Source organism: Arachis stenosperma, chromosome 8, assembly GCF_014773155.1.
Source record: "Arachis stenosperma cultivar V10309 chromosome 8, arast.V10309.gnm1.PFL2, whole genome shotgun sequence".
NCBI lineage: Eukaryota > Viridiplantae > Streptophyta > Magnoliopsida > Fabales > Fabaceae > Arachis > Arachis stenosperma.
In genome coordinates this window covers 18,660,812-18,676,096 of record NC_080384.1, presented here as the reverse complement: position 1 = coordinate 18,676,096, position 15,285 = coordinate 18,660,812, and the positions used below count along the sequence as shown (strand labels likewise).

General features: G+C 33.6%; 1 protein-coding gene across 1 annotated transcript; it reads left to right on the top strand.

Moving 5' to 3' along the window:
* Positions 1-2,873: 2,873 nt before the first annotated feature.
* LOC130946457 (glutamyl-tRNA reductase 1, chloroplastic-like) lies at positions 2,874-6,002 on the top strand. The gene is made up of 3 exons (XM_057875213.1): positions 2,874-3,376; positions 4,369-4,610; positions 4,687-6,002. Exons 1-3 carry the CDS (start codon positions 3,112-3,114, stop codon positions 5,815-5,817), a joined length of 1,638 nt encoding a protein of 545 aa, XP_057731196.1. The 5' UTR covers positions 2,874-3,111; the 3' UTR covers positions 5,818-6,002.
* Positions 6,003-15,285: the final 9,283 nt, after the last annotated feature.

The window sequence follows — 15,285 nt, the reverse complement described above, 5'->3', positions numbered from 1 at the left end:
ACAAAGTAAAAAATTAGAGAAATAACTATTTTATAGAGTAGGTAGAAAATTAAAAAAATTTTAGTATTTAAAATTTAAATTAATTTTAATCACTAACATATTTACCTACAAATTAAGAATGTGTTTTAATTAAAATTTAATTAAATAATATTATTTAAATTTTAAAACTGAATTTTATTGTAAAAGTAGTATTTTTCATATTTTATATAAGTAATTGAGATTTAAAAGGATAACCTTTTAATTATATTAACTATTTTTTAATAGATTATAAAAAATAAAAACCCAAAACTAGTTAATTTACTTGTTATTTCTAAGCGTATTTTTTTAAGAGTGCTGTATTTCGACGATTTTCTACTTTTTTTTTTCTTCAAATATATAGCATTCACCTTAAACTTTACATGTTTTTTAAGGATTTTTCACACAAAAATAATATATATTAAAGATTAGTTATAAAATTAGTTATATATTATTATATATTTATGTATAAATATATATTATTTAATTTATTTTTAATATATATTTTATATTTTAACTATTTTTTGTCTAATTTGATAATTTATACATAATTGACACGATATTGTATCAAGAAATATAAAAAATGAGAGATAATTAAAAAAAATTAGACAAAAATCTTTAGAATTAGAACAAAAGAAAGAAACCAAAATTTTCAAAGAAACCAAAATTTTCGATTACACCATAAGTATTCATGCTATTATATCATAGTGCTATTTATAGCATAACTTTTTAAATAAGCTATAAATTTGATACTAATCCTAATAATTATATATTTATTTTTTGCAAGTTTATATATTTTTTTTCTAACTAGCCTCTCAATAATACTACTGTTAAGTCTTAAGAGTTTAGTTTTATTTTTTTATCCATCACCTCTATTTAGGACAAATAATTTGTCAAAGATCTGTAACTGACTTGTGTTTAGTCTGATCTAGCCTGATAAAAAATAAATCTAGGCTCAAGTTATTTTAAAAGTCTAAATTTTTTAATAGACTAAACCTTGATTTATGAAATAATTTATTGGCCTATTAAGTTGGTCTAAAACTATAAAAATATATAGAGTTTTATTATACTAATAAAAATATAATAGTAAAGGTTTGAATTTGAATCTTTTATAACATTTGAATATTTTTATTTACTAAGTTATTTATTTCTTTATAATGAATAAATTTAATATCTTTGAAAAAAAATTATTTATTTCTTTAATTATATATCTACATTATTTATCTAATATTGTATATCAATATTAATTAATTTAATATTGTATATTGACATTATTTATTTATTAAAAATAAATTAGGACTATTGAAAAATTTTAAGTCAGACCAAATTTGAGAACATGTTAGACTTAATACTCATTAAAAAATTTATACTAGATTATATACCAAACTTAAATTGATATACTTTATTGCAAGCTTAATCTATTAAGAGTAAACCTTGATCTAAACTAGCCTATTTTTACTGTTACTTCTACTACAAATCTCAGAGTTAATACTCAAAGTGATCATGAACTTGCAGTCGAGTCTCAATATCGTTTCTAAACTTACAATTGTTCTAAATTTGTCTTTAAAATTAACGATTGTCCCTCAAATATTTTTTGGTGACGGAATAATGACGTAGTTGGACGGAGGTACAATGAAAGTTACGCTGTACTGATAAAATGTCGCCGTTTCATTTTTGGCGCCAAATAGAACATAAATGATTTTTTTAGAATTTAAAATTCCTCAAAATAATTTATAAACGATATAAAAAATCCCTCAAAATATCCTGAAAGACATGTTTATGTTCTATTTAAACGCAAAAAATAAACTAACGATATTTTACCAGTCCAGCGTGGCTTCTATTCAATCACATAATTATTTCGTCTTCAAAAAATATTTCAGGGATAATCGTTGTTAAGTTTAGAATTAAATTTAAAATAATTTTAAATTCAAAAGTAACGTTGAGACTAACAAATTTAAAAATCATTTTAAATATTAATTCTAAATCTCACATCTTTCAAAATTTTTCTACCAACAAATCCTTTTCCGTCATATCATAACTATAAGCATGAAGTTATGTTTGGTATCGGTTGTGACGTTGAGTTTTTGAAAAGTGAATGGCATTGGGAAGTAGAAGTGGTAAGATTTGGGGAATGGATGTGAGTTTGAGCAAAAGACAGAAATGGGTGGTTATTGGAGGAGAGAAATGTGGGTGCAAGTGCAAGGGAAGAGGCAGAAATGGCAACACCAAAAGAAAAAACAATGGTGGCGGCACCGAAGAGGTGAAGCAGCGGCAGTGAAGGGATTAAAGATATGTAGACAGTGAGAGAGAAAAAGAAATTGATTTTTATCTACTTGATAGAAATTGACTATTATATTATTGATTATTTAATATTATTCTTATTTATTAAAGTAATCAGTGATTAAATTATTACAAAATCACTTTCTTATTCAAAATTTTAAATTTTAACATCTGCGCATTTTAATTTTTTTGTAGTTAGAATTTTTATTTAAATAGTTTTATCAAATTCTTAGAGTTTAAGTTTTTAACATTTGTAAATTTTAGACGTGGTACGTGATTGTCCAACGAATAAAATAATAAAATATCGGTAAAAATTCAAATACAATCGATTTTACGTGAAGTTAATAATCGAGAGTCATTAGATAATTTGACTAATTTAATTAAATTTTTATCTATCAACTTTATGTGAAATCAAATTTTGACCTAAAATATCACTTTATATTATACTTTAAAAAACTAATTTGAGACCTCTTTAAAAATTAAATTGATCCTCAAATGATATTTTAGGAACAACTGATTAACTATATAACAGTTGCTAATGGCAACATTAACACATGTTATATGAAGAGTGGTCTAACTTTAAATTCTTATTACGAGCTATGCATTAATGGCTTTATGCCACAAAGGCCTCGACGAATTATGTGAGAGGGAGGAGGAGGGTCTTGTTCTTTTTCCTTCTTCTTCTTGGCACCAATTCCACCCTTCTCTCTCTCCTTCACTTACCAAAATTTCCCAATTCCCTTTGATTCCTTCTGCAATTTGATTCCCATTTGACCCTCTAAGATTAGGGTTAGGGTTCTCGTCGTAGCTGCCACAATGTCTGCTTCAACAGCTCTCTCAGCCTCCAAGTTGGAGACTTTACTGCCTTCAATGCCATCACCATCATCATTCTCATCGATTTCTAGCACCAATTTATCGGTAATTTGCAAGAACAGAAGTACCTCTCTTCAGAGAGGAGTGATTCGCTGCGACGCGGTCTCACCTGATGCATTTGTGAAGATCAATAATGGTGCGAGCGATGCTAGCAGTAGCAGTGGCACCCTCTCTGCTCTAGAGCAGCTCAAGACTTCTTCTGTTGATAGTAAGTCCTGAAACTTAGCTGAATTTTAATCATGTAGTTAATTGTGTGTTTGTTTCTGCTTTTGAGAACTTGATTCTAGGGAGAACTAATTCTGTCATAGTTGATATTATTGGCATTGATTTTTGGAGTAAAGAGATCTATGTTTGGTAGATTGAGATTCTCTAACAGTGATTACGACAGAAAGTATAAGAATTTCATTTCTCCCATGACCAATTATAGAAGGTAGAATCAATTCTAAGTTGTGCAACAAGTAACTAAGTTGCGTTGGTTTAGTGGTTAGCTCATTAGTCTTTGGAACTCTGATCCGTGACGGATTAGTCTTTGGACTTATTGGGGGATACCGTGGGAAATAAAAAAAAAAAAAGTTGTGCAACAAGTCAACAACCCAAACATGATATTACATAGCCAAAACAAAACCAATTCTACCCCATAGGATTGGTTCTGCAAACCCCCAAATGATTTTCCAAACACACTATTTTTGATTTGGCATGCCACATTTTGCCTGTATGAGTGTGAAGTTCTGCTGCATTTTGTTAATTTGTTTACATCTGTTTACATATTTGCATTAAATTTTGTTACCTTTGTATCTCATGTTTTTTGACCACCAGTTTCAGAGTGAGTAAACTTTCATGCATTAATCAATGATATTCGTTCTGTTGTTTTCAAAAAAAAAGAAAAATCCTCTGTGAAAGTTTTCATAGTGCAATTTACCATGAAACATATGATTATTATTTTATTAGCATTCAAGATATTCCCTTGTTATGTCAAAAGCTTTTAACAATGATCTAATGAAATACATCATTGATAGAGTTTTAAGAACCACCACTTTAATGATACAATTCATAGAAATTGAGCCTTTCAAGATTTGTGTAAAGTCCATCTTGTTATCCAACAATGAAAAGAAAGAATAGATGATTACCTGCTTTCATTAGTTTATTTCTGCTTGTTGGTTATCTGGAACTTGCAATTTTTAAATAACCAAACTTTCACAGGGTATACAAAGGAAAGGAGCAGCATTGTGGTTATAGGGCTCAGTGTGCACACTGCACCTGTGGAAATGCGTGAAAAACTTGCCATTCCAGAAGCAGAATGGCCTAGAGCCATCACAGAGCTATGTAGTCTAAATCATATTGAAGAAGCAGCTATTTTAAGCACCTGCAATCGAATGGAGATATATGTTGTTGCTTTGTCCCAACACCGAGGTGTCAAAGAAGTCATGGAATGGATGTCTAAAGTAGGTGTGAAGTTTCTTTCTTTGATGACATTTGTGTTGAATTACTAATGTTTAACATCACTGTTCTTTCTTGCAGAAAAGCTCGATTCCTGTTTCAGAGCTTCGCCAACATAGGTTTTTGCTTTACAACAATGATGCGACACAACATCTTTTTGAAGTTTCAGCTGGTCTTGACTCTCTTGTATTGGGAGAAGGTCAAATCCTTGCTCAGGTTAAGCAAGTTGTCAAAGTTGGACAAGGAGTTAATGGCTTTGGGAGAAATATTAGTGGGCTATTCAAACATGCAATTGCTGTTGGAAAGAGGGTTAGAACTGAGACCAATATTGCTGCTGGAGCCGTTTCTGTAAGCTCGGCTGCTGTTGAACTAGCATTTTTGAAGCTACCTCAGGCCTCACATGCTAATGCGAGGATGTTGGTTATTGGTGCTGGTAAGATGGGAAAGCTTGTAATAAAACATTTGGTTTCGAAAGGTTGCACAAAGATGGTTGTTGTCAATAGAACTGAGGAGAGGGTGGCTGCAATACGTGAAGAATTGGATGGTGTTGAGATAATATACAAATCCCTATCCGATATGCTCACCTCTGCTGGCGAAGCAGATGTTGTTTTCACCAGCACATCATCAGAAAACCCATTATTTTTAAAAGATCATGTTGTGGACCTTCCTCCAGCAAGTAAAGATGTTGGAGGCCGACGCCTTTTCATAGATATTTCTGTTCCTAGAAATGTGGGTCCATGTGTCTCAGATCTTGAGTCTGTACGAGTTTATAACGTCGATGACCTCAAAGAGGTTGTGGCTGCCAATAAGGAGGATAGAATAAAAAAAGCAATGGAAGCTCAGACAATCATTGCAGAAGAATCAAAACAATTCGAGGCCTGGTTGGACTCACTAGAAACTGTCCCCACCATTAAGAAATTGAGGGCTTACGCCGAAAGAATCAGGCTTGCCGAGCTTGAGAAATGCTTAGGTAAGTTGGGTGATGACATCCCAAAGAAGACACGGAGAGCTGTCGACGATCTTAGCCGAGGCATAGTGAATAAGTTGCTTCATGGTCCAATGCAGCACTTGAGGTGTGATGGGAATGACAACCGAACTCTAAGTGAAACCCTGGAGAACATGCATGCCTTGAACAGAATGTTTGATCTGGACACTGAAATTTCTGTTTTGGAGCAAAAAATTCGAATAAAGATGGAACAAAACCAGAAGTGAGATTGATATTTAACATAAATTTCATTGATGACACTCATTTATTTCCTCAACAAGAATAAGAGGAGAAACATCCTCACCATGATAGCATTGAGGATTGTGTAATATTCAGTTGTTGCATAGTTGAAAAGAGTGTAATATTCACCATGATAGCATTGATATTCATTGAGGATTGGGCTTTCTAGTAATTGTTGGGTCATGTGTTTAGTTGTTTACACTACATGTTCTTCCACAGCCATTCGGCTTTGTACTATAGAAATAGAGCATTTATTGTAAGCTATGTATTTACAATGAACAATGTATGCCTAAAATGTGTTGTATAGGGACTCATGTTTATGGAGATTTTATAAAAATATTTCAAACTGATGATCAATAATTTATCTACAAGAATTTTCTTTTCTCAGCCTCATTTTAGGGAATTCCCATCTCCTTTTGTTTTGAGTGTGAATAGTTTGAATCACGTGGCCTTAAAACTTCCCACAAGAATTCAGAAGCGTTGCTGTACTCTCCATTGTGTGCATATTTATTGTACAAAGAGATACAATGGACCCCAACATTCACATGAATTCAGCCATTAAGTACACCAATTTATAATTTTTTTGCCCCTTGTATTTTCTTGTTCCTCTGGTTCATCATTATAAATTCCTGCCCAAATTTATCCTGTTACAAATTTGTCAGAGATCACGAAATGAATCTATGGAAGGTACAATTATGCATCATTCGTATAGCAAGTATATAACTATTATTTATGATTAAATGAATTATTTAAATATTTTTCACATTACTTCGTATTTTTAAACTGTTATTTTTTTATTCAATATGTTTAAGAATAACAAGTATAAAACTAATTAAGTTGATAAATATTTAAAATTTTTAACTAATATATTGGATTTAAGAATCTTCTAGAAATAAAAAAATTATTTATGATATTTTTTAAAATTTTACAAAACAATCAATTTTTATGGTTAAAATGGATAGCTAAAGTTTCAAGGAAAATATATTAACAATATTAACAGAGAAACAAGAAATTTCTGCTTTGGTTAGGAAATTTTTTTTTCAAAAAATAAATATATTTTTTGGAATAGAAAAATAAAAATATTATTTATATATTAAAATTAGTTACTAATATAAAATATGTGTTTGAATACAAAGTATATATTAAAAGTAAATTAAATAATACATAAATTTATACACAAATACATAGTAACTGATTTTAGTATATACTAATAGTTGGTATAAAAATTAACCAAATGTCAATGGAACTTTTGAAGACTAAAAAACTTTATAATGGAAAAAACACGTGAGCTTTTGTGGAAATGGAACCTTTTAGTGTATATAAAGGTAGGTTGACGTTATAGATATAGCAGGTGTAACACGCAAGTCACGTGATGATTCAGCACACATGCAACGTGATGAATATGTGTCCAAATTAGAAGCAACACGCACCATGCGTGTTGTCCATGTGGTGACTATCCAGGCAACATGCACCCCGCGAGGTGAGCCCTCTGCTTATAAAAATCAAAACTCGTTATTATTTTACTTCATTGTAAAAGAGGTGTTTTATTGCACTGTTGGTGTGATGGAAGGCATCGCAAATATAGTAGTTTACCACAACGGTGATGTTATACTAAATACATATGGCGAGGTGAGCTTTGCGTGTGAGAATACATTTTCGTTTGTGGTTCTGTGCACTATAATGTTCACGGAACTATAGTCCGGGCTCTGTCAGAGCATAGAGAGTGATATTTTAAAGAGGGAGAGCAACATTCTCTACAGGAGTCCGGCTGTCATATTTGGTGGCCTAATCTAGTTTGAGGTTATGCCGATCATTGACGAAACAAGTATTCAGCGGATGTTTCATATTCACCAACAAACTCAGGTGCAACACCTAAGGATTGAGTTGTATGTTGAGTTTGAACATATAGTTGTGAATTAGATTCAACATAACCCAGATGTGCAAGATGACAGAGCTGAAGCATATGAAGGAATGAACAACATAGCGATGAGGAGTTCGAAGCTACGTACAAAGCTGGTGATGAGGACGAGGACAACGATGCGAGAGGTGAGGCAGTCGCAGAAACTTTAGTGGTTTCACCCGCTGTAAGTGAATCAATCGATGTTCCACCTTTTATGCGTAGCTTGGATCTTGACGCCATGCATGCACTGAAGTTTTCCGAATATGCAAACATAGGTACGTGCGGAGTGGATAGTGTGTTTCCTTAATTTTGTTTTGACAGATCGATGAACGACAATTTATTTTTTTTTTATAGGTGTTGCTGATTCTGAGGACCCCATCCATAATCAAAATGGAATACAGTTTTAGAAAATCCGTCATTGCGACAATTCAGAATTACACTATCTCTAGAGGAGTCGATCACGTTGTTCATGAATGCGAGCCACAAACGTTCTATGAAAAATGCAAGACTTACGGACGTAGATACGATTGGCTTATCCAAGTCAGCTTGATACAGAAAAAAGCTTGTTGGAAGATTTGGAGATACAACGAGAAGCACACGTGTTCCATGGGAACGATATCACAGATCACTCCAAATTGGATTCAGACATGATTGTTGAGGCTATGAAGCCATAATAAAAAAGTTACAGTTCAAGTCTAACTATACAGATATGTATACCTGGAAGCCAATGAGAAGGAATAGGTGTGGAATCCCCGCTGCCTGAGACTAGAAAACCGCTAAAAAATCCATGACTGCAGTAGCTGCAGGGGGCCTGCCAAGTTTGTCACATTTCTGTTGACCACCCGACACATGCAACGTTATAGCCACGCCAACGCTGCCCACCCCCAACTATAGTTGCCCATATCATCAAGCGTCGCCACAAAGGGCAACCACCGTATATGAACCCGATTTCCACTCTTGTCACCAAACAACTGAGTGGAAAGCAGCATCATAATATAAGTCCGTACATATATGCGTACGGTCTCCTCCGTAGCATCATCTGGTAGCACCTTGAACCTCTCATGAAACCAGGTGAAGTGGACTGTATATTGCTTAACCTTATTCTGTGGTGGAAGCTCACCAAATAGTTCCTGAAACCACTCCCACGCCGGTTTGCCTTCTTTCATAAGCATCTCAAAATTTGTAAGGCACCCGGATACAGGTAAACCATCCACGGGCAGCCCCAACTGGTATGCTACATCCTGCAACGTGATAGTGCACTCTTCAAAAGGCATATGAAAGGTATACGTCTCAGGATGCCACCTCTCAATGAAAGCGTTAACCAAGGTCTTGTCCAACCAGAATCACCTGACGTTGAGTCTCGCCAGGTGGTACAAACTAGCCCTCTTCAGAAAGGGTACGATCCTGTCATGCAGAGGCATGTTCTGCTGCCTCCGAACTCTATAAATACACCTAGTTGGCTGGAGCATGTGAGAGAAGAAACCAAACATATAAAAAATCCAACACTAATTTAAAGTAATCTAACACAACATATACAATATAAAAGTTTATGCAAGTAACATACAATTTCTAATCACAAAATTCAATGAAAGGCATAAACGGTTCAAGACCTTGATCTAAATTAATTAAATATTAAATAAATATTTTATGATTTAAAATAATAATTTAAATCTAAATTTAAAAACCTAAATCACAGTCATTGAAAAAATATTATACGAAATACATCAAGTAAAAATAACCAAACTAACCTCTTCGTTTATATTGCCAACAACGTGCGCAACGCCGTTGAACCTGTAAAGACTGCGTGCCTCCGCCATAGTCCCGGCCCGATCTCAACTCAACCAAACTAACCACACTTTTCTCTCTTTTCCTCTCTCTAGAAAACTTCTCCTTCTCTCTCTTAAAACTTTATAACTACCACAAATGTAATCCGGGAGACCGCTAAAGTGTATTTATACTAACGCATAAACCGCTAGACCCCTGTCGCGGTTTATGCACAGTCACTCAGACATAAACCGCAACACCCCTGTCGCGGATTATGCTTATTTTCCCTAAAACGTAATCCGCGACACCCCTGTAGCGAATTATGTGTATTGGTAAACCGCGGTACCGCTGTCGCGGTTTATATAGATTATGCAAAAAATGCATTTGGGTATGCGTTTTGCATTTTATGCAATCTGGTAGTATTGGATCCCCATTTATTTATTATAGTAAATTGTCCTATTATTTATATGGTAATATTAACCAGATAAAAAATAGTTTAAATTTATTTTATTTAATATTTATTAATTATAATAACAAATAATTAATGTTAAATAAAGTAAGTTTAGAATGTTTGGCCAATATTTTTTGTCTTTCAAACATTATTATTAACTATATTACGTGTACACAAAAAATCTGTTATGAAATCAATCACCAGTATAAAATATATGTTAAAATACAAAATACATACTAAAAATAAATTAAATAACACGTATATTTATATATAAATACATAGTATCGAATTTTCAACGTACACGTTAAAATTTTTGTATTTCTATTATATACGAAATATTCAGTAAGCTTTCCCATTCAGTAGGACTTTCACGGGTCATAATTTTTTAACTCGGACCGTTTATGACTAGTCTGACGGATTAAATAAAAAATTCTGTTTACTTTTTTTAATAGAAAAATATTTTAACTAAAAAAGCTACTTTGTATCAAAACCTTAATCAAACATAGTTTTTTTAAAATTAGTAGGTCAGATTTTTTAGTTGAATTAAAAAATATTTAACAAAAAATTACTAATTTTTTCTTATGAAATGCAAAATAATTTAGACGAATTGTCTGTTTATCTTGTCATTTTTTGGGTTAATCAAATTTAATTTATTTAAATCAAAATTTAAATTAATCTAATTTTAAAAATAAAGGTCGACTCATTTTTATGGATAAATAAATTTATCTGACGAGGTCTGTTTTTGACTGTTGTACCATTCATACGTAGAATAGAATATTTGATCAAATTGAAAAAATAATGATGAGTTAGATTAGATACACTTTTACATAAAGTAAAAAAAAAAGGGAAAAAAAAGAGAGGGTGGAAAGAAATTAAAAAACAAAAGAAAATAAAAAGAGAAAAATAAAGAAAAACGTGGATTAATTCACTTTTTTTTAATTTAATAAATATTTCTCTCCGTTTTGTTGTTGTTGTTGTTTTTTTTTTTAATTGTCAGGGAAATCAAAATAAGAGGTAGCTAAATGAGTAAATGTGGGCCTCCTAGTAACACTACAAAGAGCGTAGCAAAATAAGAGGGCCAATAAAACATGACTGAGATAGTGATGGATTGGAAAATTCAGGCACTTATTTGGGCTCCACATACAAACATTTCTGTGATTAACATCATCCTATTCTTTTGATTAACGAAAATGGCCCTCTCCCCATTAATGATCAACACCATCTTATGTTGCCAATTGGCAGTTATGTACCCGGGAAGTAGCTGGAAAAAATTTGTTTTAAAAGTTGGAGTCTAAGCTTGCTGATAGAAAATGTCAAAATGTACTAAGAAACATTGAATGTTAGCAACAGCAGAGCATTGTGTGTATATAAAGAGCTTATGATTTGTATAACTTTGCTGCAATTTACAGTTTGAGGTAGATGACAACAAAATACAATAGTTAATGTAATGAAATTAGAGAGTTGGTTTACTTGGGTATATGGAAAGTGTCTTCTGCTTTTCAATATAATAATTATAGAAAAATGTTAGATGATTATTTTTTTTGTATATGTTTTATATGTGAACCAATAATAATTAACTCTATTTTTTCACTAAAAATATTAGCCTCTTAACACTCTCCATAATTATATTCATAGTATTAAAGACACATTAGAATAATTTTTAGACAAAGATAATAGTTTTCTTGGTGTATAGAGAATGGTAATTATTAAAATGTGAATTGTATTATATCGGATAACTTTTTTAAATATGTAAAATCATCTAATTATGTTTCAACTTGATGAGTTTGGAAAACTCTAAACCAAATTGATGATGATCAAACATTATTAACAGCAAAATTATTAAGCTAATTTTGATTAATGTGCTGATTAAAATAATTTTGTTGTGCAGATTTTTGTTGGGCCGAAACAAAAGAAAATTAACAAAGCCCAACTGTTGCATTATTAATTCAGCTTTGTGTTTAAAAGCTAGTTATAATTGGGCCAGAATAAATGTTAATGTTGCAAGCCCAAACAAATGCTTTCTTGTTTGCTTCCTATGCTTGATCCGCTACACAACTTATCAGGAAAGCAAATGCTTACTAATTGGGCCAGCTTTTAATTTCAACACTACAAGCCCAAGTCTCACAAATGATGAATGCTTCCATGCTTGGTCCGAAACAAAAGAAAAATGAAAGCCAAGTGCTTTCAACGGAACCAAGGTGTTAATCATGTGATGGATTTCAAAATCTATTACATTGTTAATTAATGCATGGGGAACATGAGAGAGAAAAATTCAGCTGATGTGATTGATGGTTATTATGACTTACACACCACTCAATAGGGAAGTAAAAGCAAGCTATGCCTAATTAATTTGATCAACCACTTTGTATTGCTTTTCTTTCAGATTCTTTATTTCTCTCTCATCTCTTTCTTCTTTTCTCTTTGGTCCTTGTCCAGTAAACCATGGATGCCGTGCTCTTCAACGAAGAAAAGGAAAGAGTAGCATGCATCAAGACCATCAAGCTAATGATGGCAAGAAAACATACCAAAAGAAAGATGAGCTGTGGCTAAGATGCTTATCAAATGTGGTTAGATTTGGTGAAGCTATCTTGAGCCTTTCATGCTCAAAAATGGAAGAAGAAGATTCGGCCAGCTAGAGGAGATTCTTGAAGCATGGCTTGTCTTCGATTCTGCTCAACCACCACAGGGAGTAGCTAGAGTGGCGAAGTGATGGTTGAAGGCAGGGATTGAAGCAGATGAAGTCATCATCATCATGAGACATCAAGGGCCAGAAATCCATCTTGGAGAGCAAGCCAAGGATGGAGAGCCCGGATTGATGAAGGTTGATGATCAAGAAAGGACTAGAGGTAATTGCATGTTGGTTAATGCATGGTTATCTCTTCTCTCTCTGAGTGGCCGAACCGGTTCTGTGTTTGTTGAAGGAGGAAGAAAGTTGGTTCGGTTTTGGCTTCAAGTGTGGAGGCTTTCCTCTTCTTTAAAAAGGGGGAACAACCACTGTTTGAGGCAAGGAGAAAATTTGAGAGTGCAAGGCACAGAGTTCTCAGAGCTACCTGAGCTAACAGATTTCTCTTCTCCTTCAATGTATTCTGTTTTGTAATTTTCTGTTTAATTTTGTCATGTCTTGAGTCTCATGGTAAAAGGCAAACAGTGAGGTTTGTAATGAAAAGCCATAGAGCGGAAAAAGGCAGAGAGTGCAAAATTGAAAGAAAAGCCATAGATGTCTTAGAGGTCCTTTGTACATCTTTGTTGTGTATCATGATTCTGTGGGAATCCCCTTGTAAGTTGGGTTAGCACTTTACAAGTTGTAATCTGATTGATTATAGTGAAATTCCATCATGTTTGTGATGGAGACTGGATGTAGGCTGCACTGCACTTAGCAGCCGAACCAGGATACATCTTGGTGCAATCTTCTTCTCCTTCTACTCCAATTCTGTTTTCAATTACACAGGAGCAAAAGCCAGAATTATCTCGTGCCAAGTGACGAGACAAAACAAAAAGTCTCGTGGCAAGGGACGAGACAAAACTGAGTTGCTCGTGTCAAGTGACGAGCAAAAACAGAAAAGTCTCTTCTGAAGGTCAGCAAGTAGTAGCTTCGAAAAAGGGGGCTAAGATTCAACCCCCCCTTCTCTTAGCCACTGAAACCATCAATTGGTATCAGAGCTTGGTCTCAAAGAGATCAAGCTTTGCAGCTTGGAGTAAAGATCCTCATGGCAGAAAACAGTGGCACAAATGTGTTATCATACAATCTGGCTGAAGGTCAATCAAGCAACAGACCTCCCCTCTTCAATGGGAAAAATTATACCTATTGGAAGGAGAGGATGAAGATATTTGTACAAGCCGTGGATTACAGACTTTGGAAGATCATCTTGGAGGGTCCTAAATTTCCAACCACCACAAATGCTCAAGGTGTAGTCTCTCTTAAACCAGAAGCAAGCTGGACTGAGGAAGATAGGAAGACGGTGGAGTTAAATGCCAAGGCAACCAATCTGCTCAACTGTGCTATCAGCTTTGAGGAATACCGACGAGTATCACGATGCACAACGGCAAAGGAAATCTGGGACAAGTTGCAAATCACTCATGAAGGAACTACCATTGTAAAGAAGACTCGGACAGATATGTTAAATAGGGAATATGAAATGTTTGCAATGAAGGAAGGAGAGTCCATTGATGAACTGTTCGAACGGTTCAATATCATCACTGTTGGCTTAGATGCTCTTGGAATCACACATTCAGAATCTGTGCTAGTGAGAAGAGTGTTGAGATGTCTCACAAAAGAGTGGGAAACAAAAGCTTTAATTATTTCTGAGAGTAGTAACTTAGATTCTATGACACTTGATGATTTGAGAGGAAACTTACTTGCCTTTGAAAACTCCTATTTGAAAAAAGATTCAAAAAAGAAAGGAATTGCTTTTTCTTCTGTGACTAACCCTCTGGATAATGAATCCAGTGATAACTCTTCTGAAAATGAGTTTGTGTTGTTTGCAAAAAAATTCAGGAAAATGGCAAAGCTCAAAAGCAAAGGCAGCGGCTCCAGGAGGACAAAGAAAGATCTTAGCAAGGTAACCTGTTTCAATTGCAAGGAAATGGGTCATTTCAAATCTGATTGTCCCAAGTTAAAAAAAGAAGAAGAGAAGCCGAAAAAGGTGAAGAAGAAGGGACTGATGGCCACATGGGAAGATTTGGAAAACGACTTAGATGATGATGATGAAGAGTCTGAGACTAAATCACAGCACTGTCTCATGGCAAATGAGATAGATCAGGTATCATTTCAAAACTCTAACACTGAAGACCTTCATCTCATGATAGATCACCTTTCTGAAAAAATAAGATGTTTTCTAACTGAGAATCAAGATCTTGAACAGCAAAATTTCATTCTTAAAGCTGAAAATGATTTCCTCAAAGAAAAACTAAGAGAGGCCAAAACTGCTTGTGATCTTGTGGAAGAAAACAAGTTGTTAAAAGCCCAAGTTAGAAGCTGTGAAAGTGATCATTCTGTTCTTGCATATGTGAACTGTTTTAAGCAAAATGAAGAGTTGCTCAAAGAGGTTGAAAGACTTAAAGATGACTTAGCCAAGTTCACCCAAAGTTCTGAAAATTTGAACCAAATATTGGCTAGTCAAAAACCTCTTTATGATAAAGCTGGGTTGGGATTTTATAAATCTGAAAAATCACATTTTGAAAATATTGCCTCATCTTCAAATAATGTAACATATCAAGACCCAACTCACTTTAACAAAACTACAACTCCAAGATTTTGTAGAATGTGCAACCGAAGTGGTCATTTTCCAGTTCAATGCTTCTTTGGTGAAAGAATGATTGGTGACAAAGTTTACAAAGTTG

Coding starts and splice junctions, on each gene's coding strand:
- LOC130946457 (XM_057875213.1), top strand. CDS start 3,112: ATGTCTGCTTCAACAGCTCTCTCAGCCTCCAAGTTGGAGACTTTACTG. Junction 3,377..4,368: donor CAAGACTTCTTCTGTTGATA/GTAAGTCCTGAA, acceptor AAACTTTCACAG/GGTATACAAAGGAAAGGAGC. Junction 4,611..4,686: donor TCATGGAATGGATGTCTAAA/GTAGGTGTGAAG, acceptor TCTTTCTTGCAG/AAAAGCTCGATTCCTGTTTC.